The following is a 26296-nucleotide window of genomic DNA, read 5'->3' on the forward strand; positions in this document are numbered from 1 at the left end:
AGCGCTTGCGTCACATCCCGGTCTGCCGTCCCTCCGTTGGGCGCCCGAGGAGGCCCAGGCGGCTGCCGCCAGTGAGTACATTGTCGCTCTATGGGACGACATCTCACGGGAAACATTCGCGGTTCTCATTTCATTCCAGCTGCTCTGCCAATTAAAAGTAGGCTTCCTCGCCACCGCCAACACCTGCCCCTACTGTGTACTTCCTCCTCTTTATCCCCGAGTATATACTTGTCCAGCTCTTCATGGTTATTAGTAATTTCTTTGCAATGCCCTCTATCGAAGTCACGTCGTGTTTACGGTCTTACATTTATGTATCTCGTCTATATTAATAATAATCTCGTATGAAATTCTTGCCCTTCTTGTCATTTTCCCATGAACTGGTTGTAGTCGTGAATCTAGACAGAGGAGACGCCAGCTCATGGCCGGAGTGTGAAAACTGAGTTCGAGGGACTTCGCAGTCGAGCGAGTCGGGAGTCTGCGGTGATCTCTATGGCGAAACTTAATTTTCACACATTTCATCTTCGTAGCGTTATTTTTTTGTCTGATTTTCATTTTCATTCGAAATGGTTATTGGTTATGTTAATTTATTATTGCGGTGCTTGGTATTATGCTCTTCGCCACTTTAACCTTTTCATATCTCCCTACTAATCCTATTCCGAGGAAGGGCTTGTCCTAATATTACTGCGTGAGATAAGTATTGTTATGTTATCGTTGAAAATCGCCAAAACATTTTTTGTCCAACAAAGTTCTCACTGGATAAATCAAAGTCAACGTTGCTTCTGGAGGATTCCGGATTGGCCAATGTACGATTGATGAAACTCTCGTGTTAAAAGAAGCTCTTTTCAGAGTTACACGAATGAGGTGTTACGAATCTATCAATTATCAATTAATAGCAGACACTTTTTTCTGCTGAGCAAATATCTGAAAACCGATATTATGCTTTTCTTTGTAACTAGTAAGCTATGCTGTGAATCAAATGAAATACTACCTTGATCAAAAATTTCCCGGAATTTATTCAGAAAATTAAAAATACAAGTTTATTCATCTAAATCTATATTGTCCCCTTCAAAGTAATCCCCATCGACTGCAACACACTTATGCCAGCGCTTGATCCAATCCTCGAAACATTTTTTATATTCGGTTTTCGGTATGTCCATCAGTGCTTCCTGCGATTTTTCCATTACTTCCTCTCGGCTGCTAAAACGCGTTCCCCGTAATGGTTTTTTAACTCGATTGAACAGAAAGAAGTCACAGGGAGCCAAATCAGGTGAATTCGGTGGCTGTTGGATGGTATTTGTTGCATTTTTCGTCAAAAAATTACGAATAATGATAGCACTGTGCGACGGTGCGTTATCATGGTGCAAAATCCACGAGTTTTCTGCCCACATTTCTGGTCTCTTTCGGCGAATTGCTTCACGCAAACGTCTCATAACGCCCAAATAATACTCTTTGTTTACTGTCTGGCCTTCTGGCAAAAATTCATGATGCACTACACCGTTGTAATCCATGAAAACCGTCAGCATTGCCTTCTTTTTTGACTGAAAACGACGTGGTTTTTTTGGTCTCGGCTCATTTGGTGAACGCCATGCACTTGCCTGATGTCTGGATTGCGTGTCGTACTCATAAACCCACGTCTCGTCTCCAGTAATGATCCTTTTGATGAATGTGGGATCGGATTCAGCCTCGCAAATCATGTCTTTTGCGACGTCAACACGGTCTCTTTTTTGCATGAAATTGAGGTCTTTCGGCACCAACTTTGCTGCTACACGACGGAAACCCAAATCATTAACCACAATGTCTTGGGCGGATCCATAGGCAATGTTCAAGTCCTCCGCTATTTCTCTGATGGTTAATTTGCGGTTATTGACCAACATTTCTTTTACTTTATCAATTTTTTCACCGACTTTCGATGTCGATGATCTGCCACTGCGTTCATCATCTTCGATTGACTCACGACCACTTCTGAACCGCTCGTGCCACTGGTAAACGACCGTTTTTTTTAGAGAATCGTTGCCGAAACACTTTTCCAACATTTCCAACGTCCGTGCGCCACTAAATCCGTTTTTTACGCAAAATTTAATACAAGTTCGTTGTTGCAAATTTAAATCCATTTCTGAAATTGTAAAAAATCGCCAACACACACAGAGATAGATGTACTCTTGGCTACGTAACTTTTGCAAATGTCAAGTTATGACACTAAGATTTAAAGGGAATATCAACAACAGATGTACCAATTTAACAAAAAAACAGAACTCAAATCGGAACGATGGGAGCGCCACACGGTGGTTATTCCGGGAACTTTTTGATCAAGGTAGTATACTCCTGTGCATCGAATCAGATCATGTAATACAATGCACGTAATGTAGCCAGGATACTTCTAGGGATGATGTGTGTCATTTAGGCTGACCGGATACGTACAGTTATGAGGTAATACTACAAGTTAAGAGAACAAAAGAAACAAAATATTTTAATACTGTTCATATTGAAGAAGTTTGTCATTTTCCGCAGACTTCATTTTAAGATACTACGCGTTTCACCGACTTGCGACATCAGTGAAAGTAAGTTGGTGAAGCACGTTGCATCTTAAAATAATGTCTGCGGAAAATTACAAACTCCTTCAATATGGAAGTGATACAATTCTACCGGGTGAAACCTGAAAGTGTAAAGTATATTTTTAAATATTTAAGAATGGCACTGCGATGTACAAAATGTGAAAAATGACAGTTAGTACGAAGAAGATCAGTTAACATTTTGATTCATTCGATTTGGAGCTCTCAAGATGCCTGGAAACGATTAAAATAAGAAATATGAGAGCGAGGGAGGAGGAGGTGGTCCTCTTGGGCCGGGGAAATGAATGCATAATTTATTTAAGGACTTAATTGGGGCGAGGTTGAGACTTAGTAGTCCCTTCCTTCACCTAACCCTTGGGCATTACGTTGAAAACGATTACAAATATCCCGGCGCTAGTTCCGAGAGCGTTCGAGTGACCTCGGGTGTACCTCAGGGAAGTGTAATCGGGCCGTTGCTTTTCTTGATTTTAGCCAACAATTTGAACCGCGAAGTGAAAAGTAAGATTGGGATGTTCGCGGATGATGCGGTTATTTATCGGGATTAATCTGAGGATGAGGATCGCTTAATACTAGCGAAGGATAGCAAGATACTAGCAATGGCCGGCGGATTTCCCATAGTGGATGGAGAGTGACGCTGGCTGGCACAAGGGGAATGAATGCGTGGAGGCCCTGAATTGCCATCCTGGGTGCAGCAGAGCAGCGCCTTGAGCAAGGAACTGCTGCCAGTGCAGACAAATGAAGGAAAGGAATTTGCATGTTAAGCAAATACAGCGCACGCGCGAAGCGGGCCACTCCGAGAGCACGTCGCTGCTTAAGGAAGAGAATAAACAAATCCTCAGGCTGGGCCTTGGACTCACCATCCCTTTGCTACTCTTTCATTCCCTTCTGAAACATTAGGAAGGGTTAATCCATTGCCGGGAAATATTTTCGTCTTAGTGGCTCCTCAAACTTAAATCCCTTTCTATTCAATTAACTGTTTCAAAGGTAAATGAAAGGGTTCCTGTAGTAATAGTTGGATGATTATCTTGAACATGCCATTGGCGGAGTAATATCAGATAAGTTCCTGAGAACCTGAATATTGCCACTTAACCAAACGCATGGCTAACTCGTTCAACAACGAACGACTTAGTATGAATGTTTTTTACAAAATCATCAAGGGAAGGGCTATTCCCTGGCCCTAAAAAGGAGGGCTATTCCGCCGCATTGGTACTATTATTTAGATAAATGACCTGTCCCGTAACCTATGAGTAACCAACCGTTTTTATATGTAGGTCCCTTGAGAACTCCTTGGCATCATGATCATGGCACTATACTACTACTATAGTCTGTGTATTAATTTCCGTGTTACCTTTGTTAAGAGTAATCCAACAACTCCAATGACATTGAATGCAAGCACTATACGCGCTTAAGTTCGTTCTTTTGAGGCTGCGCCATTCTGTCCGTAATAATGATATAATTTGACCCTTAAAATGCCATCTCGATCATTGTACGCTTTTCAAGTTGAGGAGTCAAAACAACGTGACTCTCTCATAACGAGTCACGTGCAAATCCAACCTAGGAATTATTCAGTAATAGAGCATATCAATTTGATAACTTTATTAGTTAAAAGATGAATTTTACCGAGAAAAATGCGTCCATTTTCTAATGACTCCATTCCTTTCATTAGGTTTGCGGTTGAATAAAACTGAGAAATTAAATTCTTATCTGAGAAAGTCAGGAGAATGGCTAATAGAAAGTAATAAATGATTACACACGGCGATATATCTTGTCAGTGGCGCCATCTGGAAAGGAAATATCGCGTGTTGTAAATAAGTGAACATAAATATGTCTTCCATTTAAATTACACTCGAATAAGTTTGGCGAGTAATGCGCTGAATTGTCTTTTTCGGAGGGAATACTTTTCTGGCTAATGATTTTTTTAAACCATGTAGTCGTGATTTGCCTTTAGTAGATGTGTCCCTAAATGGCCTGCCCACTGGACATTCTCTGAAGAAACCAAGGAACTGTGAGCGCCGCCGGACACCCGCACGCACGGATCATGAATTGCAATGAAAGCCATTGTTCGACTCCCCTGTCCCTCCGCCTCGCTTAGCACTCACTGCGTCCCAGCCTTCGACAATCCGGCGCCAATCCATTGCCAACATAGCCGTCAGATGTTGGTGCGTGTCCGTCGAATGGAAGAGAGACCGCACTTGTTTTACAGTCATTCCCACTCCCAGAATCACTGCAACTGTAGTTCCCATTGGTCACTGGTTCCCACCAATGCCGTTCAAGCCCCAACTCACCCCCACCCACCTATCGCACGCCTCCTATTACTACTTCGCTGCTCCTCTGGCGGTACTCTATGACGATGTGACGCACCGTACCAAGCCAAGTAAATTGCGCCGCCAAGGACGTTCTCACTCTCTCTCATTTGATGTCCTGTAATTATTCACTTTCTGTGACGGCGTCCAACTCGAATGATATGTCGCGACTCGATAGCTAAGGATATCCAATAATAATGAAAGTAGTGATAATGTGACGCTTTGTGTTCTTAAAACACGTCTCCGGGAAACACGCAGCTTTTCCCTGCAGAGTCCTGTTCGCTTTCATAATGAGATCCTTCTTTCGCAGAATCCCGAGCGCTCACGGGTTATATTCGGCGCGAGGTCTCTTACCAATGGAAATCCACGCCTCCCGCCCGAATTCATTCACTCGTTCGAATACTCACCGTTCGTCATCAACGTTGAGTGACGATGATGAATGGCGAAGACTAGAAGGTCTGTCCCGAACGTAGTTCTACTGAGTTTGTTTCAAAATATTCATCGCCCTAGTTGATACGTTAGCTCATAAGTCTTCGAGAGTAGTGCCCTTTTGCGTCCACACACCAGCGGGTTCTCCACGCCTCGTATGCCTTCTGAAAGGCGACACCCGGAGTGCTGCCAAGCTCCCTCGTCACGACCTGTTGTAACTCCTCCACCGACCCGTGGTGCCGCCCTTTCAGCACGGATTTGAGGCGGAGGAAGAGGAAGAAGTGTGGTGAGGCAACGTCAGGGCTGTAGGGTGGCTGAGGCATGGTCGAGAAGCACGTGGCAGATCCGCGTACGAGTTACAATGTGTTCGTCCGGGAGCACTCGCGGCGCCGAGCTCCCCCCTCACACCTTTCTCATGCCCATGTTTTCGCTCCCAAGTCGATGCACATCACTTTTAGGTAAGTTAATCAGAAACCATGCGAACACTTAATCTGCGATTCCTGTTTAAGAAAGCCTTTTCACTCTTGCGAGATTTTCGTCTTTTTTGAGGTCGAAGGGCGTCCTGAACGTTCGACGTTCTTGAACATTGGCTGCGTAGATTTTCGCGGCGGTGGCTTGAAGAATTCTGCATGTCCGGGTTTTCACCGCGTTGTTGTTTGAAGCCGACAACAGTTTCGCCGAAGTTTCATCCGGCGTCTTCAGGTCGAAGATGAGGGACTCAGATTTTGGCCGTCCTTATATAGGTGGTCCCGTCCAAGTGCTGCTCTCTGATTGGTCCTTTTTCGGAGGACTCTCTTCCACGCGTTGTGGAGATGGTAGCCTTCATCTCTATTGAAATTCGCCGGGTTTTTGGCTATCTCAATAGCTTCTCTGATTAGGCGTGGGTAATATCTACTTTCTTTACTTATGATTGTAGCGTCATGGAATAGAATATCATGGCCGGGTTCACTCCATTTATGCTCGGAGATGGCCGAGAGGTGAAACTGTTTGTTCGTAGTAGCCCGGAGGTGTTCTTTCATCCGAACTTTCATAGCTCGGCATGTTTCCCCGATGTAGGCTTTCCCACATGAACACGGTACTTGATAGACCCCTTCGTATAGGTCTTTCGAGATTTTGTCCTTCGGTCCGGGGAGCGCGTCCGCTATTTTCTTGGTGCAGTTGAATCTTGTCACCACGTCGTGCTTTTTAAGGATTCTGGCTATCTTCTCGGATGTTCCGGATACGAAGGGGATAGTCGCGTATGCCTTTGGGTCCGGTTCCGTCTGCTTGATTGACTTGTCAGAATCTCGTCTTCGCCTTTCTTCCCTGGCGGTCCTTTTTAGGACCATATCGTTCCGATAGCCGTTTTGTTTTAGTGCTCTCAGGAGATGTTTCTTTTCAGTCAGCAAAGAATCGGCGTCAGAGATTTCATACGCTCTGTGAACTAGTGTGTCCACCAAAGATGTCTTTTGGAGCGGATGGTGGTGAGAGGTTGCGTTTAGATAACGGTCGGTGTGCGTCTTATTTCTGTAAACAGCATGTCCCAGCTTCCCACAACTCTTCTTTTTGACTAAGACGTCCAGGAAAGGTAGTTGGTTGTCCTTTTCTACTTCCATCGTAAATTTGATGGAATGATGTTGTGAGTTGAGAAATTGAAGAAATTTCTGAAGTTCTGTTGCGCCGTGCTGCCAGATGACGAAAGTATCATCCACATATCTTAACCACATCCTAGGTTTTTTCTCGTACTGATTAAGGATCTTTTCTTCAAAATGCTCCATGAACAGGTTAGCCACTACCGGAGACAGCGGCGAACCCATGGCTGCACCCTCTGTCTGCTCGTAGAATTCTTCGTTCCACAAAAAATAAGCATTCGTGAGGCAATGCTCCACCAGTGTGGGGAAGTCTTCCGGAATGCCGTTGGTGGTTAGGCCTCTGATGATCTCCACCGATTCCTTAATCGGGATGTTAGTGAACAGTGAAACAACATCGAAGCTCACCAATAATTCGTTGCTGTCCATTGTGATCTTTTTCAGGATGTCGATGAAATGCCCGGAGTTTTTTACGAATGACGATGTTTTTCCGACGTAGAACTGTAGAGATTGGGCCAGGTATTTCGCCAGTCCGTATGTTGGAGCATCGATCTGGCTGACTATAGGTCGGAGTGGTATCCCCTCCTTATGTATTTTCGGCAGTCCGTATAATCTGGGTGGTTTGGGAGCCGAAGAAAATAGTCCACGTTGTTCTTCCATCGGAATGAGGGATTTCTTTATTAGAGCTCTGGTGTTTCGCTCTATTTTTGCTGTCGGGTCGGTCTTGAGTTTCTTATACGTCCCGTCTTGGAGAAGTTCCGTAATTTTGCTCCGGTAGTCCTCTTTGTTGATTACCACAGTTGCATTCCCTTTGTCTGCAGGTATTATGAGAATGCTCTCATTTTCTTGCAGGTTCCTCAGAGCTCGTCTTTCGGCAGTTGTGATATTAGACTTAGGTGGTCTAGCGTTGCGTAGATTGAGTGCTACTTCTTCCCTTATCTCATCAGCGTCTCCCTTGGGAAGCTTTCGGATGGCCGACTCGATCCCAGTTATAATCTTCTCCCTCGGTATCACGGTAGGAGCAATGGCGAAGTTTGGGCCCTTGGATAGGACCGCAGTGCAAGCGTCATCTAAGGTCAGATTCGTTAGGTTAACAACCGCACGGCCCTTTTCAGGGCCATCAACTGGGTGTTGATCAGATCAGAAACCCTAATTGTCTGGGCATTTGCCCTTCCTTTTTTTTACGCTGCTTCGGTGTGACAACGTCCACCCCTTCAGCGATAGTGAGTGTGCAATTTGCACCGGGAAACAATGACGAACGAAAGTGTAGGTGGCGAACGTGTACCTTTCCAGTGTTAGTGAAGGATAAATTGAAAAAAGACCACTAGTGGGTTGGCAATTGGCCATAACCTAATGAGAAGGACTATACCGAGATGAATTAAATAACCTTATACTATGAACGGGAACATTTTTCCCTTGTCATCGTCAACATGACGGAAACTACAACTAAGTCTTAAAGTTAAACTTATTATTATTAGTTCTGGTCTATAATCTCATTTTTTTTCTGTTTTTTGTATGTTTTTTTTTGTTGTAATTTTTTTTTTAAAATTATTATACGTGTATATATTTTTTATCATTTTTTTTTCTTTTCATTTTTAATTATTTTTTTTTTTCTAAATTTCACATGAACAATACAATAACTTGACAAGACACTCACATATTATTTACGAAGCAGGAACCCTTGTTCGATTACATTAGTATACATTGCTAATATTTTAAGAGAATAAAAGTAATAGGAAAGAATTCGGTTTTGCTACCGAAATATAATTTCCTTTGGTAGTCTGTAGCTCGGACGGCGTTTTCTATGTAGGGAGTAATCCCATATGTTTTTTGTAAGTGTGTTATGTGGAAGGGACCTCTCGAGTCGTTTAGCTTGCGCTCGAATGAAGTCGTGTACTTTGGGTATTTTGTGTGCGTTTCTGATCTCTTGTATTGGGACTAGGTAACTTTGGTTTGTGAGGTAGCGAAGTGTTTTGTTCTGGAATGTTTCTAAGCGATTTCTGTCTGTTTTTGTCGCGTTCCCGAAAATTTCGCAACCGTACAGCATCCTGGGACGAACATACGAAATGTAAAGTCTAATTTTTTCCCGGTGCGTTAGGCGCGATTTGGTGCACAAGAGTGGGGATAGGAGTGATCTTGTGCCCCTTGCTATTTGTAAGGCATGCTGTACGTGCGTGGCCCATGACAGTCTGTAATCAAAATGTATCCCTAAGAATTTGTGTGAGGATTTCGTCGGAATACGTACGGATTGAAAGGTTAGAGGTTTTTTGGGGAAATAGCTTCGTTTCCTCCGAAAGTCGACAACAACACTTTTCTCAGCATTAATTGTGACTTTCGAGTCGACGGTCCACTTTTCAAGTAAAGACAGGTGGTTTTGTATCTTTCGGAAGGCACAAGTGCCGCTCCAAGATCTTGCCGCGATAGCAGTATCGTTGGCGAACATGAAAGTGAGGGTTTGTGGAGAAGAAGGAAGATCATTGACGTAGCAGTTGAATAGAATAGGAGATAATATGGCGCCTTGTGGCACTCCACAATTTATCTGTTTCCTGGCTGACAGAGCTCCGTTTTCGGCGACATGTATAGCTCGTGAAGCGAGAAAACTTTGAAACATCTTGATGAGATGTAGTGGTACCCCAATGTTCATTAACTTCAGTATCAGTCCATCATGCCAGACTTGGTCGAATGCCTTGGCCACATCCAAGAACAACACCGCAATATGCTGGTTGTTCTGCATGCCGTGGCTGATATACTCTGCTAGCCTGAGCATTTGTAGGGAGGTGGATTGTCCTTCCCGGAACCCCATTTGCTCCGGTCGTATTACGTCTTTGGTCCGTAGGAAGAGGTCTAGACGGGCTTTCAAGATTGATTCAAACAGTTTGGATATACAGGAAAGTAAAGATATAGGTCTGCGGTTAAGAGGAATTGTCGGGTCTTTGCCTGGTTTGGTAAGCAGGCAAAGTTTTGCTATTTTCCAGGAGTCCGGAAAGTAGCATGAGGAAAGACAGTTATTAAATAAGCCCAGCAAATGACGAACGGCCAGCAGAGGCGCGTTCTTTAAATGCCTGTTTGAAATGTCGTCAATACCCGGGGCTTTTTTCGGGTTCAAGTATTTAATGGTCATTCTTAGCTCCGTCTCTGTAACTGGTTGGAAGGGCGGAGCCGGAAGAAAGCTTAAGCTACTTACAGCAGCTTCGGCTTCCCCGTCCTCCACAGTTCTTGGCCAGTCGGTTTTGAGAGTCATAGTTTCTTGGAACTCGTTGGCGAGGATTTCTGCCTTGTCGTTTGCGTCAAAATACAAGTTGTTATTATGCCTGATGGGCTGGTCTGGGCGGCCTTTTTTGGTCAGTTGCTTAGCAACCTTCCAAAGGGAACCGTCGTCAAAGGATAGGTTGTCGAGTTTATTTCTCCACTGATCATTAAACCGATTTTTGATCTCGCGTTTGACGCAGGACGCGAAAAAGTTATAGCGCCGTTTATAGACGCCATCCCTGGTTCGCGCCCATTGTCTGCGAGCCTTGTTGCGCTGCCTTATGAGCAATAGGATGTCGTCAGGTAGGGCGTTTGAAGGGGGAGGTGGTTGAGGATACGGGAGCGATGCAAGTGCATGCGCGTCCCGCATTGCCTCTGTGATCGCAAGGACATGAGTGTCAATGTCCTGCCGGACTGAGGAAAGTGGAATGGGGATTGCTGATAAGGCGTCTTCTGTAAGGGTGGCGAACTGTTTCCAGTTCGTTCTAACAAGGGTGGATGGAGGGTGCTCAAAAGGGACAGTCGCAATGTCGGCTTTAATCGGGTAATGATCACTGGAGAGATCGGGTAGTACCGTGGGAGTCGTCATAACTGGTAGGTTTTTAGTAAGGCAGAAATCGAGGATGTCCTCCCCTCCACTATAGTCAATGTGCGTCGCCGTTAGTGGCACTTCGACGTCTAGCATGATGGAGTTTACAATGTTGTGCAAACGCCGGCCATTACTATTCGCGGACCGGCACCCCCATTCTAAGTGTTTTGAATTCCAGTCACCGATGGCTACGACGCGTCTGTCAGTCGGGAATAAGGGACGAAATTCGTCAGAAACAATGGGCTTACCGGGAGGTTGGTAAGCTGAAAAGATGTCGATGTCACCTATGGGCGTTGGGAGTCGTATTCCGACGAATTCTAATGTACTAAGGGCGTGTGCTTTCAGTGCATTGTGTTTTATTGAGGATTTTACTGCGATAAGCACGCCTCCACCTCGAGAGTTCGGGCGGTCTCGCCGATATGTGGTATAGTTTGGTATTGTGAATGTGTGACTTGGTTTCATATGTGTCTCCTGAAGGGCGACTACATCGAAATTGCCAGAGCTTATAAAATTTTTGAATTCCCGTTGGCGGCCGAGTATGCCGTTGCAATTCCAACTGAGAAGGCAAATGTTACGGAGCTTACTAGTCATTAAGCTCGTGCAACTCGCATAATTGTTGGAGCATAAAGATTTTCTTCTCCGTTTTTGTCTTTAAGAGACTTAGTTGGTGGTGCATGGACATAAAGTATCCAAACAGTGACTGTTCGTTGTGTGCGGAATTTGAAGCCGGAAGGTTTGGTAGGTGATTTGAAGAATAAGAAGAGGAAAGTGGAATAGCGCCGCGGGGCATTAGGGGGTTGATCACATGGGGAGGAGGGATTCTGGGTGGGGGTAAGGAAGGAAATGGGTTGGTGGCGGCTAAAGATGTTTGGTCCTGCAAAGGACCTTGGGCACGGGCTGCCCAAGCATTCCCTGCAGGAGCCGGGGCAGGTATGTATGTTTTCCCTTGGGCTGATCCTCGGGAGATTGTGTCGCGCTTTTCACGCGCCAATCGTCGTTGGTTTTCCCATTTAAAAACGGGGCAACCGCGATAATTGGCAGGGTGGTCCATTTCGCAATTTACGCACCTCGCGGGCGTAGAGCGATCTCTTTTTTCACATTCGGTGGTTAGGTGTGGTCCGGCACACTTAACACATCGGGGCCGAATGTTACAGTAATTTTTGGTGTGCCCGAAGCCCTGGCATTTGTGACACTGAATCACGCCCTTAGGTTTGGTGAATTTTGTGATATTCACCCGCATGGCCATTAAGTATTCTACTTTCAGAAGGTCGCCTGGTTGTGAGTCGTTAGTCAATATTACGTGGTACACTGGGATCAGCCTTTTGGTCCCAGTGGTTTTACCATTCTCCCTGTCCTTGTTGGTCGGTTTTGTTGTTGTCAGTTGGACAACACTTTTTGTTATATAGCCTAGGTGCTTTAGTTCCTCCTCCAATTCTGAGGCTTTCACGTCTCCCACCAGGTTTCTGATACAGAATTCCTTTAGCCTGTCAGCTGGGAGCTGATAGGAGGAGAATTCCATTTCTTTAGCTTTTAGAATTTCTCTAGTCTTGCGGTAATCGTCTGCGTTGGCGCAGGATATAGCCACAGTATTAAGACCCCTGAGGATGCATTTGGGAGGACTGATAAGGTTTGTTGTTAATTCCTTCGCCAGATTGACCCATCCTTTAACATTGTGGACTGTGATAGCCGGGATTTTAGGGGATTTTGGGGCTGACGGCTGTGTCTCCATCACCTCAGCCGTAGTTTCAATTGGCGTGAATCTATTCGATTGGGGGATTTCCGGGGAAGAAATTACCCGGCGTCTTTTAATTGGAGTTCCCTTCTTTCTGGAGACGACAGTGAAGCCATCGTCTCCCTGGCCATGCGGTGTTTGCGTAGGAAGGCCTGAGTTGTGTTTAACGGCAAGAGGGTGGTTTAAAATAGTGGTCGCTGAGGAGGTGAACGTTGTAGCTGCCGTGGCTTCTTTAGAATCACCAACGGCCAAAGAGTCGACTAATGAGTTTGATGTTTTGGACACTGACGATGTGTTTATCAAGATTTGACGCTTTCGCAGGGCGGCTATAGCTGCGGCTGCAGCAGGAGAAGGTGAAGCGAGATTTATCTGATTTGAATTGTTTATGTTAGCTTCTGTAGAGGTCACTGAAGCAGCAGTTTCAGGTTTTTGAAGGTGCTCTGCCATGTTAATTTCTGAATTGTCGCTATTAGCGTCCGCGGATTCCAATCTCAATGGTTTAGGACCGAATGAATAAACAGGCTTGAACATTCCCTGAAGCGGAAGGGCTGATGGTGCTTTATTTTCCCCGTGATTTGGTGGTTTTGTCACCGCCGGGAGAGACGAATCAGCCATTTCGGGCTTACTTTGCCGGGCGCTGTGATGCCCCGAAATGGTACGATAGCCCGGATAGGGCTAAATGCGTTTTTCCGCGCTCATAAGCCGGAACACTGATTTTACACTTTTAATAACTTAGTTTAGGGGAACCCTAGCGTGGGGACCCACCCGGTTCCCTAGTAAGTGCAATGCGCCGGAAGGCGCTTTACTAGGTTGCCGAAATGAGACGACCGCTTTAAAAACGGTGAGGCGCAGAGCGCCACCCGGAAGTGATTAAGTGGTGCTTAGTTAGCCACTCCTCCCGAGTGCCTTGCAGCCTGGGCTATACTACCCGAGGTCCTATGGCTGCAGTTGTCTTCTTTGATGACTTCTATCTTGAGGTATCGAATTGTGCTATAAGAAAACCCCAGCGTACGATCAACTGGGTGTTGCCTCGAGTTCAGCTTTTTAAATTTCTTGATTTGGGTATCCCGGGTTGACGCCTGGGCAGTGCGGGAAGAGTCGTAAGTTATTCTTTCGATTTTGTCCCAATCAGAGGCGCAGAGAATGTCGCCCAACTCCAGATGAATCGCGAACAATTCTTCTGAACAGAGGTGGAGAGCAAGGCGTGTGTGGTGCACCCGCTCTCGAAGTAAGGCCTCACTAGTGCGACGAAAAATTCTTTTTGCTGCCTTGGTTCTTAGGTGGTGTTTCACTTCAACACAGGTGGGCAGTGTATCCGTGTCCCTGCAGCGTTGGAGGAAGGCCAAGGAAGACAGGAGTCTTCCTTTCTTCTTCCGCAGCTTCTCAAATCTCCTTATCTTCCTGTGAGTTCCCTCCCCGTAGAGGCGAAGTATATGGCTGCGTAGATTTTCGCGGCGGTGGCTTGAAGAATTCTGCATGTCCGGGTTTTCACCGCGTTGTTGTTTGAAGCCGACAACAGTTTCGCCGAAGTTTCATCCGGCGTCTTCAGGTCGAAGATGAGGGACTCAGATTTTGGCCGTCCTTATATAGGTGGTCCCGTCCAAGTGCTTCTCTCTGATTGGTCCTTTTTCGGAGGAATCTCTTCCACGCGTTGTGGAGATGGTAGCCTTCATCTCTATTGAAATTCGCCGGGTTTTTGGCTATCTCAATAGCTTCTCTGATTAGGCGTGGGTAATATCTACTTTCTTTACTTATGATTGTAGCGTCATGGAATAGAATATCATGGCCGGGTTCACTCCATTTATGCTCGGAGATGGCCGAGAGGTGAAACTGTTTGTTCGTAGTAGCCCGGAGGTGTTCTTTCATCCGAACTTTCATAGCTCGGCATGTTTCCCCGATGTAGGCTTTCCCACATGAACACGGTACTTGATAGACCCCTTCGTATAGGTCTTTCGAGATTTTGTCCTTCGGTCCGGGGAGCGCGTCCGCTATTTTCTTGGTGCAGTTGAATCTTGTCACCACGTCGTGCTTTTTAAGGATTCTGGCTATCTTCTCGGATGTTCCGGATACGAAGGGGATAGTCGCGTATGCCTTTGGGTCCGGTTCCGTCTGCTTGATTGACTTGTCAGAATCTCGTCTTCGCCTTTCTTCCCTGGCGGTCCTTTTTAGGACCATATCGTTCCGATAGCCGTTTTGTTTTAGTGCTCTCAGGAGATGTTTCTTTTCAGTCAGCAAAGAATCGGCGTCAGAGATTTCATACGCTCTGTGAACTAGTGTGTCCACCAAAGATGTCTTTTGGAGCGGATGGTGGTGAGAGGTTGCGTTTAGATAACGGTCGGTGTGCGTCTTATTTCTGTAAACAGCATGTCCCAGCTTCCCACAACTCTTCTTTTTGACTAAGACGTCCAGGAAAGGTAGTTGGTTGTCCTTTTCTACTTCCATCGTAAATTTGATGGAATGATGTTGTGAGTTGAGAAATTGAAGAAATTTCTGAAGTTCTGTTGCGCCGTGCTGCCAGATGACGAAAGTATCATCCACATATCTTAACCACATCCTAGGTTTTTTCTCGTACTGATTAAGGATCTTTTCTTCAAAATGCTCCATGAACAGGTTAGCCACTACCGGAGACAGCGGCGAACCCATGGCTGCACCCTCTGTCTGCTCGTAGAATTCTTCGTTCCACAAAAAATAAGCATTCGTGAGGCAATGCTCCACCAGTGTGGGGAAGTCTTCCGGAATGCCGTTGGTGGTTAGGCCTCTGATGATCTCCACCGATTCCTTAATCGGGATGTTAGTGAACAGTGAAACAACATCGAAGCTCACCAATAATTCGTTGCTGTCCATTGTGATCTTTTTCAGGATGTCGATGAAATGCCCGGAGTTTTTTACGAATGACGATGTTTTTCCGACGTAGAACTGTAGAGATTGGGCCAGGTATTTCGCCAGTCCGTATGTTGGAGCATCGATCTGGCTGACTATAGGTCGGAGTGGTATCCCCTCCTTATGTATTTTCGGCAGTCCGTATAATCTGGGTGGTTTGGGAGCCGAAGAAAATAGTCCACGTTGTTCTTCCATCGGAATGAGGGATTTCTTTATTAGAGCTCTGGTGTTTCGCTCTATTTTTGCTGTCGGGTCGGTCTTGAGTTTCTTATACGTCCCGTCTTGGAGAAGTTCCGTAATTTTGCTCCGGTAGTCCTCTTTGTTGATTACCACAGTTGCATTCCCTTTGTCTGCAGGTATTATGAGAATGCTCTCATTTTCTTGCAGGTTCCTCAGAGCTCGTCTTTCGGCAGTTGTGATATTAGACTTAGGTGGTCTAGCGTTGCGTAGATTGAGTGCTACTTCTTCCCTTATCTCATCAGCGTCTCCCTTGGGAAGCTTTCGGATGGCCGACTCGATCCCAGTTATAATCTTCTCCCTCGGTATCACGGTAGGAGCAATGGCGAAGTTTGGGCCCTTGGATAGGACCGCAGTGCAAGCGTCATCTAAGGTCAGATTCGTTAGGTTAACAACCGCACGGCCCTTTTCAGGGCCATCAACTGGGTGTTGATCAGATCAGAAACCCTAATTGTCTGGGCATTTGCCCTTCCTTTTTTTTACGCTGCTTCGGTGTGACAACGTCCACCCCTTCAGCGATAGTGAGTGTGCAATTTGCACCGGGAAACAATGACGAACTTCCCCACACTGGTGGAGCATTGCCTCACGAATGCTTATTTTTTGTGGAACGAAGAATTCTACGAGCAGACAGAGGGTGCAGCCATGGGTTCGCCGCTGTCTCCGGTAGTGGCTAACCTGTTCATGGAGCATTTTGAAGAAAAGATCCTTAATCAGTACGAGAAAAAACCTAGGATGTGGTTAAGATATGTGGATGATACTTTCGTCATCTGGCAGCACGGCGCAACAGAACTTCAGAAATTTCTTCAATTTCTCAACTCACAACATCATTCCATCAAATTTACGATGGAAGTAGAAAAGGACAACCAACTACCTTTCCTGGACGTCTTAGTCAAAAAGAAGAGTTGTGGGAAGCTGGGACATGCTGTTTACAGAAATAAGACGCACACCGACCGTTATCTAAACGCAACCTCTCACCACCATCCGCTCCAAAAGACATCTTTGGTGGACACACTAGTTCACAGAGCGTATGAAATCTCTGACGCCGATTCTTTGCTGACTGAAAAGAAACATCTCCTGAGAGCACTAAAACAAAACGGCTATCGGAACGATATGGTCCTAAAAAGGACCGCCAGGGAAGAAAGGCGAAGACGAGATTCTGACAAGTCAATCAAGCAGACGGAACCGGACCCAAAGGCATACGCGACTATCCCCTTCGTATCCGGAACATCCGAGAAGATAGCCAGAATCCTTAAAAAGCACGACGTGGTGACAAGATTCAACTGCACCAAGAAAATAGCGGACGCGCTCCCCGGACCGAAGGACAAAATCTCGAAAGACCTATACGAAGGGGTCTATCAAGTACCGTGTTTCATGTGGGAAAGCCTACATCGGGGAAACATGCCGAGCTATGAAAGTTCGGATGAAAGAACACCTCCGGGCTACTACGAACAAACAGTTTCACCTCTCGGCCATCTCCGAGCATAAATGGAGTGAACCCGGCCATGATATTCTATTCCATGACGCTACAATCATAAGTAAAGAAAGTAGATATTACCCACGCCTAATCAGAGAAGCTATTGAGATAGCCAAAAACCCGGCGAATTTCAATAGAGATGAAGGCTACCATCTCCACAACGCGTGGAAGAGAGTCCTCCGGAAAAGGACCAATCAGAGAGCAGCACTTGGACGGGACCACCTATATAAGGACGGCCAAATCTTTGTAGCCTGTCCTTATTTATTTCTTTTCCACCCCGAAGAGGATCATTATCCGTCTAGACCTCTTCCTACGGACAAACGACGTAATACGACCGGAACAAATGGGATTCCGGGAAGGACATTCCACCTCCCTGCAAATACTCAGACTAGCAGAGTATATCAGCCACGGCATGCAGAACAACCAACACATTGCAGTGTTGTTCTTGGATGTGGCCAAGGCGTTCGACCAAGTCTGGCATGATGGATTGATACTTAAACTAATTAAAATCGGGGTTCCATTACATCTCATCAAGATGTTCCATAGTTTTCTCGCTTCACGAGCTATACATGTCGCCGAAAACGGAGCTCTGTCAACCGGGAAACAGATAAATTGTGGCGTCCCGCAGGGCGCCATATTATCTCCTACTCTCTTCAACTGCTATGTCAACGATCTTCCTTCTTCTCCACAAACTCAAACTTTCATGTTCGCCGACGATACTGCTATCGCGGCAAGATCTTGGAGCGGCACGTGTGCCTTCCGAAAGATACAAAACCACCTATCTTTACTTGAAAAGTGGACCGTCGACTCGAAAGTAACAATAAATGCTGAGAAAAGTGTTGTTGTTGACTTTCGGAGGAGACGAAGCTATTTCCCAAAAAAACCTCTTACCTTTCAATCCGTGCGTATTCCGACGAAATCTTCACACAAATTCTTAGGGATACATTTCGATTACAGACTGACATGGGCCACGCACGTACAGCATGCCTTACAAATAGCAAGGGGCACAAGAGCACTTTTGTCTCCACTCTTGTGCTCCAAATCGCGCCTCACGCACCGAACCAAAATTAGACTCTACCTTTCCTATATCCGCCCCAGGATGCTGTACGGTTGCGAAATTTTCGGAAACGCGACAAAAACAGACAGAAATCGCTTAGAAACATTCCAGAATAAAACACTTCGCTACCTCACAAACCAAAGTAAACTCGTACCAATCAAGGAGATCAGAAACGCACACAAAATTCCTAAAGTACACGACTTCATCCGAGCGCAAGCTGAAAGACTCGAGAGGTCCCTTCCACATAACACGCTCACAAAAAACATATGGGATTACTCCCTACATAGAAAACGCCGTCCGAGCTACAGACTTCCAAAAGAAATCATATTTCGGTAACAAAACCGAATTCTTTCCTATGACTTTTACTTCTTATTTTCATATTGCAATACATGTTAGCATTTAATCAAACAATTTTATAATTAAAATAGTAATTTCTTTGTCAGATGGCCCAGGCTTAAATCATTGTTACGGGCTTATCGGGCAACCCAAGGCCTATCGGAAAAAAAGGAGAAAAAAAAAATAATAAATAAATAAAAAAAAAATAATAATAAATAAAAATATAAGAACACAAAAAAAAAGAAAAAAAAAGAAAAAAAAACAAAATTAATGATATAATAAAAGAGAAAGAAAAAAAAACCAATAAAAAAAAAGAGACTGAAAAAAAAAATATATATATATATATCAATACATAACCATAAATTGTAGTTTGTAGACCAGAGTTAAAGTATGATGTTTATTTATTTTTTTTTTTTTTTAAATGTTTAGGATTAGTTTACATTTTCCGTCGTGTTGACGTGATAATGGGCAACATGTTCAAGCCCTTAAGTTAAGGTAATTTAATTTAGTTTCTCTTCTTAATTTACGGCCAATTGCCGACCCACTAGTGGTCTTTCTTTCAACTTCTCCTTCACTAACACTGGAAAGGTACACGTTCGTCACTTACACTTTCGTTGAATGATATCCCATGTAAAATTGTACAACCACTACAGCTGAAGGGGTGGACGATGTCGCACCGAAGCAGCATTATAAGATAGGGCAAACGCCCAGACAATATGTGGTTCTGGTCTGGTCTGGTAAGAGGATCATTATCCTATAACGGGGTTTCCGTGTTGTTATTGTTATGTTTATATATTGTTTATACTCTCCTTACAATCTGTACTTTGCAAGACGGAAATAAAAACCTTTAAAACTGAAACTGAAAACTGAAACTGAGTCCCTCATCTTCGACCTGAAGACGCCGGATGAAACTTCGGCGAAACTGTTGTCGGCTTCAAACAACAACGCGGTGAAAACCCGGACATGCAGAATTGTTCTTGAACATTGTCTCTGCCCTCCCGAAACAACTTTTGCCATTCAAAAACACCCTGTCCTTCCATGGCAATATAGCCAAAAGCTTCCTTGAGCATGTTGTGGGTCTCTTTCTCGGTTTTTCCCTATTTCACGCAAAATTTGATGGCGTGGCTCTGTTCCAATAGCTAATTCACGACGGAGCGCAAAGAGGTCATCTTATAGAGGTTTCGCAATTGAACGGTCCGCACTCAGCGAAGGCTGGGAGTCAACTAACTGCCACCGGCCTCTCGCCTATCCTGAGGCTCCCCTCTCTCGAACCCAGCCAGAGAAACCGTCCATTCGTCTGTCCGGGGAAAAAAAGGTCATACTACTTTTGGGATAGCCCTTGTGTAAAGCGCACCACCTTTGTGGAAGTTGCTGGAGATGAGGGATGTTTTGTTGTTCAGTATTTTGGTGTCTGGTAGGGATTGGAATTGTAGCGACGCCTGCAGTGCCTGGATAAATTGAACATTGACTTCGACGGGTAGATGGCTTCCATATAAATACTCCGTGGGATGTGTCATTTGATACCTATGGGTTTTTTAGTTATTTTACAGTGTGATTTCAAGCTGGAAAAGTAGGATGAAATCGCCCGTGACAATCATATCGCATGTGTGCTGAACCGAGGTATTAAGTGCGGAATTCATTCTCACGGACCAAGATTTGCTTCCAATTTGAGGAATCTGGCGTGGGTGAATTATTTTGCACCAATGTGGATTTCCAGCCTCTTTTGTTATCCCGCGGACACCATCTGTTGTTCACTCTCGCAGTCCCCCTAACTCTCTGTCTCCCCCGCAGGTTCAAGGACGGGGCACCGTACCCCTGGTCCAGCGGCGTGTCCAACATGATCGTCTACCCGGAGTCCGCAAACCAGACGGTGTACGCGCAGACGGCCTCCGCCATCGACGCCGGCAACTACTCGTGCGTCGCCAGGAACGACTCCCACGCCATCCGTCACCGGGTTGCCCTCCACGTGTTCGGTGAGGCGCCCTCCCCAATGGGGGCGAACAAAATCCTTAAGGGTTCGCATTCGCGCATGCCCTCCGCTAACAAGTTGGTTGGTTGGCTGCCTTTGCCTGGCCTCCTGGGACCGGTGCCCTGGGCACAGGTGTGGTGCCTAGTTCACTTGGCTGAGCACCTACCTCTGACATAATTATAAATGTCATCAACTATCGGGTGTTTGTATCTTGGCACCGAAAAATCCATTATTATAATATAGCCCCGTGCATGGGATCACGGGGTTATTGCTTTAATGTCCATTTATAAATTATTCGTTCTTTTATTAGCCATTTCAATATTATGGGCTGTACTTATGAATGCTTGCTCCTCATTTGGCGATGCATCATCTCGAGAAAATAATGAAATACATTATGAAGAAATTTCATTGAAATAAAAAGTTAGTTTTACATCTTGCAGTCAAATTGCACATTTTTTATGCAGACTCATATTTTCTCCTGTGGCGATCAACTTCAGGTATTCGGAATAAATGATTCATTCCTTGTTTAATATCTAAGGGACTGTTAATTTGGCGAAACGGAAATGTTACCACTACGGTGATTCTCTTCCCGAGAGAAGAGTATATAATTGTGAAAAGTAGATAGTTCTGAATAGTCGATAGTTCTGAATAGTCGATAGTTATTAATTATTTATAATTAATAACCGAATAATTAAAATTTCTGCTGTAGACACTACAAGGCCCGTACAGTACGCAAACTTAATTTTCCATGACACTACAATATCTTCAGGTCTGAGTCAAAGGACGCCACTCATTAATTGATTCAGGGAAAAATTAGAATTTATTTATCTATTTATTTATCCTGAAAGCCACCTCTGGGGTGTGTGGCTAGGGGTGAATACTCACCATAATAATTTTATCTGAACAATAGCCTACCGCAGTCGGACGATGTTATTATGATCCCTCCTCGTTCGTGTGAAAAATGGTATCTTAAATCTATCTGTTCTACACATTATCTCTCTAATTTTATAGACATGATCTCTCCTACTGTAATTAAATGGAGGGAAGAATACATTTTCTACATCACTGTTAAAGAGACCTCCTTCCAATTTAAGCAAGAGATTTTATCTGTAATTTAACCTTTGCTCCGTGAACGATTCCCAGCCTAGCTGCTCTAATATTTTAGTTACGCTACGAAGTTTATCATAAAAACGTTTTACAAATCTAGCTCCTCTACACTGTACGCGATCCAATTCAGCAATCAATCCAACCTCGTGTGGATCCCATATACTTGCAGCATATTCTAAATGAGGCCTAACCGGCGACAGATAACATTTTTCCTTGACCTTTTCATCACGTTTGCCCGGTACTTTTCTAATAAATCCTAATTTTTTTTAGCTTGTCCACGTATTCCCCGTATGTGTTTCACCCAGGGGAGATCGTGAGTGAGGGTAATGGTTGAAGAGGATTGCGAGAACTAGAAGCAGGAATGAAAGTGGGCGGGTAATTCATGAAATTAATTTAGTTTGCTGATGATCAAGATTTAGTTTTTCTGCCAGCCAAGGGGTTGCGAGCATTGCTGAGTATATTGGTAATTCATTGCGATTGATATAACATGACAATAATTGTAAACAAAACAAAGACTGTGCGGATTTCAAGAGAGGCTAAGTTAGATAATAAAATACGAGCTTATAAAAATTAGTACGTGGAACAGTTAACCCAATTGGATTTTTTTTTACCAAAATGGTCAAAGTAATATGGAAATCAGAAGAAGGATTGCGTTAGACAAAGTAGTTTCCACAACAAGAAAAGCATTGATGACAGGGACGTTGAGTGAGCATCTGAAGAAAATGTACGTTAAAACTATGATATGGAGCGTAATCATGCACGGCTCGGAAACCTGGTCATTGAACAAGGACGATAGGCGTAGATTGTAGGCTTTTGAAGTGTGGGCGTGGAGAAGGATGGAGAAGGTGAAGTGGATCGAAGGAAAAACAAATGAGGAGGTGCTGGCATATTTGGAGGCGAGGTGGAAAGGGAATTAAGGGATTGGACCAAATAACGACGGGGTGATACGTACCGAAAGATTGACGCACATTTACTCAAGACTTAAGGAAAAAATGAGAGGAAGATTTTTAATGGACTAATTCTTATCATTTGTGAGGGATTATTTGGCTGGAAGATGTTGTCAAATCAGTGTCAGTTTCCATCTCAAAAATGGAAATGTAGCCGCATGCCAGTACTGTGGAAGAATAAGTTAGATTTTGAACCTAGCTGAAGTGGTTGTCAGGATCACCAATAAGAGCGTGTAGAGGAGGTCAAATGATAAGTAGTCGGGTTGGGTTCGGGGTTGGTAGGGACGCGCGTTTGGATGACAGGAGCAGCATCGGTGTGCACGAAGCGAAACAACGAGCAGTATGTGCAACGATTAATGCTTGGAAATTTATTAAACGTGTTTGTTCTACGGATGTCACAAGGTAATTGTTGTATCATAATTATAAACATTTCTATAACCATGTCGTAAATCTGTCAAACTATAGGATTTACTGGTATCTTTTGATTTTGTGGAACGATGTGGGAAGCCATCCTTTTCAAAATTTAGGGAAAATGAGGACATCTACTTGATAATTCTCAAACAATATAATGGGCATTTCTGAAGAATATGAAAAGTGCTCATTATCCAAAATTCCAGTTTTCTCGAGTTCGGAAAATATATGTGGTCGAAGACGCAAGCATTAATTTTTCGTCTCTTTTCCTTTTAAATCTTCTCAATGACATGCAATGCAAGTTGGAATTTTGGTTCTAGATTACTGAGCACCCAGGGAACAATTACTAAAAAGTAATTGGGTGTGACGATGGAAGAGAACAATAATCCTTAAACAAACTCACCTTGCCCATAAACGCCGACAAAGCGTGCCGTGACGCCATCCGCTTTCACCCGGATGGAGTCGTGTTCTGGGGCAGTCGAGAATGCCCTGTTGTCAGCAAGTGATGTCTCGTATTAAAAAGCGCGACTCTGCCACAGCATATTTACTCCGTGCATGTTCACTGGTGCTGCTGAATAGATGGAGGGAGAAGGGCATGCTCCTCATCATGGTGGTTGACCCCCGCCCTGCGCCCCCATGCGCCTCTGACCCCCACTTTCTCCCTTTGTTCCCCGGGCAGACGCTGAGGTGGAGGAAGTGGGCTACGCCGGGTCGCCGCGGCCCACCTGCAAGCCCAAGGATCAACTGGCCACCAGAGGGCAGAGTGCGCGGTTCTTCTGCGAGGCGTTCGTCGGTGAGTGTTGGCGCCGGTGACGTCATTCCTGGTCCCATCACACGCGCATCGACTGTGGCACCACGGCTGCCACGGCGCATGCCCGGCACTGCGCGGCCCGCGTTGACCCCTTCCCGAGCAGGGTCCGGTGACAGGCAGCCCTCCCGATCCACTGCCCGGCCATCCGATTGGCACTTCACCTAACAGCCAGTCGGCAGAGTTCGGTAGCTTTTCGTTTGATCGCGTGACTTGCGCATTAACAATGACGGTAAACAGACTTGGTGCTGTTGAATGACGTTAAATGAAAAAATATTTATAAATATCATTGTTTTAAAGTAAAATGGCATTTCTTGACGGTATTAATAAATGCTGCCGTAACCAGCTCGGGTTTAAGGAAAAGAAAGGCCTTATTTAAAAACATTTGGTGTCAAGTCTGCAGAAGAAGGTGTTATGCGTCGCCACTGGACGCTAGCTCACTTAACCCATCTCTGCGAAGGCGACGTGGAAGGCACGAGTATTTATGGACCATTTTCTATAACATCGTTATGCAGCGAAATCTTAGAGAATATCATTGTTAGAAGTGTAGTAGCATTTCCTAACGAGCAACATACTCCGCTGCAACCAGCAGGTATAGGAAAAGAAGATAATAATGATGCGAAATGATATCCTGAAATCAGGTGACGGCAATACCCCAGAGGATACTCCATTAAACATCTTAAAGACTTTCTTCTTATATTGCACACCCTTGCCTTGTCCGCTTCTCTTTCCCGCCCGCGACCGTCCTCTCTGCCCTTCCCATGGCGATGGATGCAACTGTGGTGCCATGGGGAGGAATCGTGAGAATAAAATGGACATGGGGAGGGGGCGAGGAACCAAGGGGGGGATTCCTGACATGAACCGCCGCTCTTCGGAGTGCTCGCTCGTGAAGGCGGTGGCAATCGTTGTCTAGTCGGATCTACTATACATTTGCACGCAGGGTCTATGATCGCCTTCCGACTGCTGTCTCCGTCCTTTATCTGCCCTAGTCGCCTTTCATTAACGCCCATTATCCAGAGAGTCGCAGCCGCCATCGAAATTCATTAGATTTCACAACATTCAAATAATCCTTTTCTGCCAAGATCTTTGCCCATAAAGGAAAATAATTTTTTAATATGTGCTCGTTTATTCAATGATCCATTTTTAATGGAGAAGTTTTAGTGAGATTCGAATTCAATTATTCCTCATTCCTCCTTGGTCAGCCGAGGAGAAAGGTCGTGTTCACCGCTCCTCCCGTAGTGAAAGCATCCGTACGTGGGACCCAGAGCGAGGTGCAATGGGTAAGGGAAGCGCTGTTGAAGTTAAATGCATAGTGTGCAGTAAAAAACTGAAAAATGGTGTCCAGTGCCAAGCATGCAGCTGCTGGTACCATTTTAAATGTACTAAATCCAAGCTGGAGGATTGTGTAAAAGAGGAATGGAAGTGCTGTGATTGCGACATTCAGAGGGGCCGGAGACTCTTGAAGGAGAGGGAAATCACCATTGCTGAGCTGCGGGCCGAGTTGGAGGAATCGAATAAGAGAATTAAATCTCTTACTGCCGAAAATGAGAGGTTGCGAGCCGCCGCGGCGGAGTGGAGATCGCCGCGTACGAAGAGTGGAAGCAAGCGAGAAAGGAGGGACGGCGGAGGGGCCAACGGCGGAGCGACGGAGGCGGCCAGCCCGGCGAATGGCGGACGTTCGGGAGCACCCCAGGCGATGATAATCGGGGATTCCCTTATACGTTTTGCCGGAGACCATTGCAGAAGGAAGGGAGCCTCCGTTCAGTGTTTTCCGGGTATTGGAACGGAACAATTGGAGAGGCAAATCGATAACATGAGTAGTCGTGGAGAAGAAAAAGTAGTGATTTTACATGTTGGATCCAAAGACATCAAAAGTGCCAAATCTGATGACCACGTAACCGGTTATATATGGGACCTGTGTACCGCTGCCAAATCAAAGTTTAGTAATGCAAAAATTGTAGTGACAGGTATTATTCAAAGAAGAGACGTGAACTACAAAAGAATCAGATACGTAAATGAAGGCATAGAATGGGTGTGTGACAAAATGGGGGTTACCTTCATTGATCCTAATTGTCGAATAAGTGACTATCACCTGGGACGGGATGGTATTCAGTTGAATAGAAAAGGATCATTTTTATTCGCGGAATTGTTAAACGAAGTTGTAGAGAAGATCACCAAACGGGGAAACTACTAAAGGAAACCAGAGATGTTCACCGGACCTGCAAAGAGAGCGGAGTTGAGCCAAATGCCGATCCAGGAAGTGACATACCAGGCAGTAATGGGTTCATGCAAGGTAAGGGCTTAAAAGTTCTTCAGGTCAACTGTCGCAGCATAATCAATAAGCGGGATGATTTTCAGACCTTGGTTGAGGTCAGCGAGGCTGACATTGTAATAGGAACGGAATCTTGGTTGAGTAGTGACGTCTTCTCGAATGAAATCTTTCCGAAAGGCTTTACAATATACCGCCGAGACCGAGATACGAGAGGAGGGGGTGTTTTTATCTGCGTTAAGGAAGGCCTTCGTAATGTACTAGAATGGTCCGATAAGGACCATGAAATGATCTGCGTAAAATTATTAAGCGAGAATAACAAAAACTTCTTAAACATCATTGCCGTTTATAGAAAACCCAC

The 26296-nt window shown here is 45.0% G+C and overlaps 1 protein-coding gene across 2 annotated transcripts in view; it reads left to right on the forward strand.

Moving 5' to 3' along the window:
- Positions 1–26296, forward strand: part of LOC139689860 (uncharacterized) — a 119259-nt gene that overhangs the window by 62370 nt on the left and 30593 nt on the right. For both annotated transcript variants that reach the window (XM_071586956.1, XM_071586957.1), the window contains exons 2-3: positions 20216–20397; positions 23538–23651. In XM_071586956.1, coding sequence (XP_071443057.1) covers positions 20216–20397; positions 23538–23651 — 296 coding nt within the window. The remainder of the gene's footprint in view (positions 1–20215; positions 20398–23537; positions 23652–26296) is intronic.

Source organism: Hetaerina americana, unplaced genomic scaffold (genome assembly GCF_022747635.1).
Source record: "Hetaerina americana unplaced genomic scaffold, ioHetAmer1.1.p SCAF_28, whole genome shotgun sequence".
Lineage (NCBI taxonomy): Eukaryota > Metazoa > Arthropoda > Insecta > Odonata > Calopterygidae > Hetaerina > Hetaerina americana.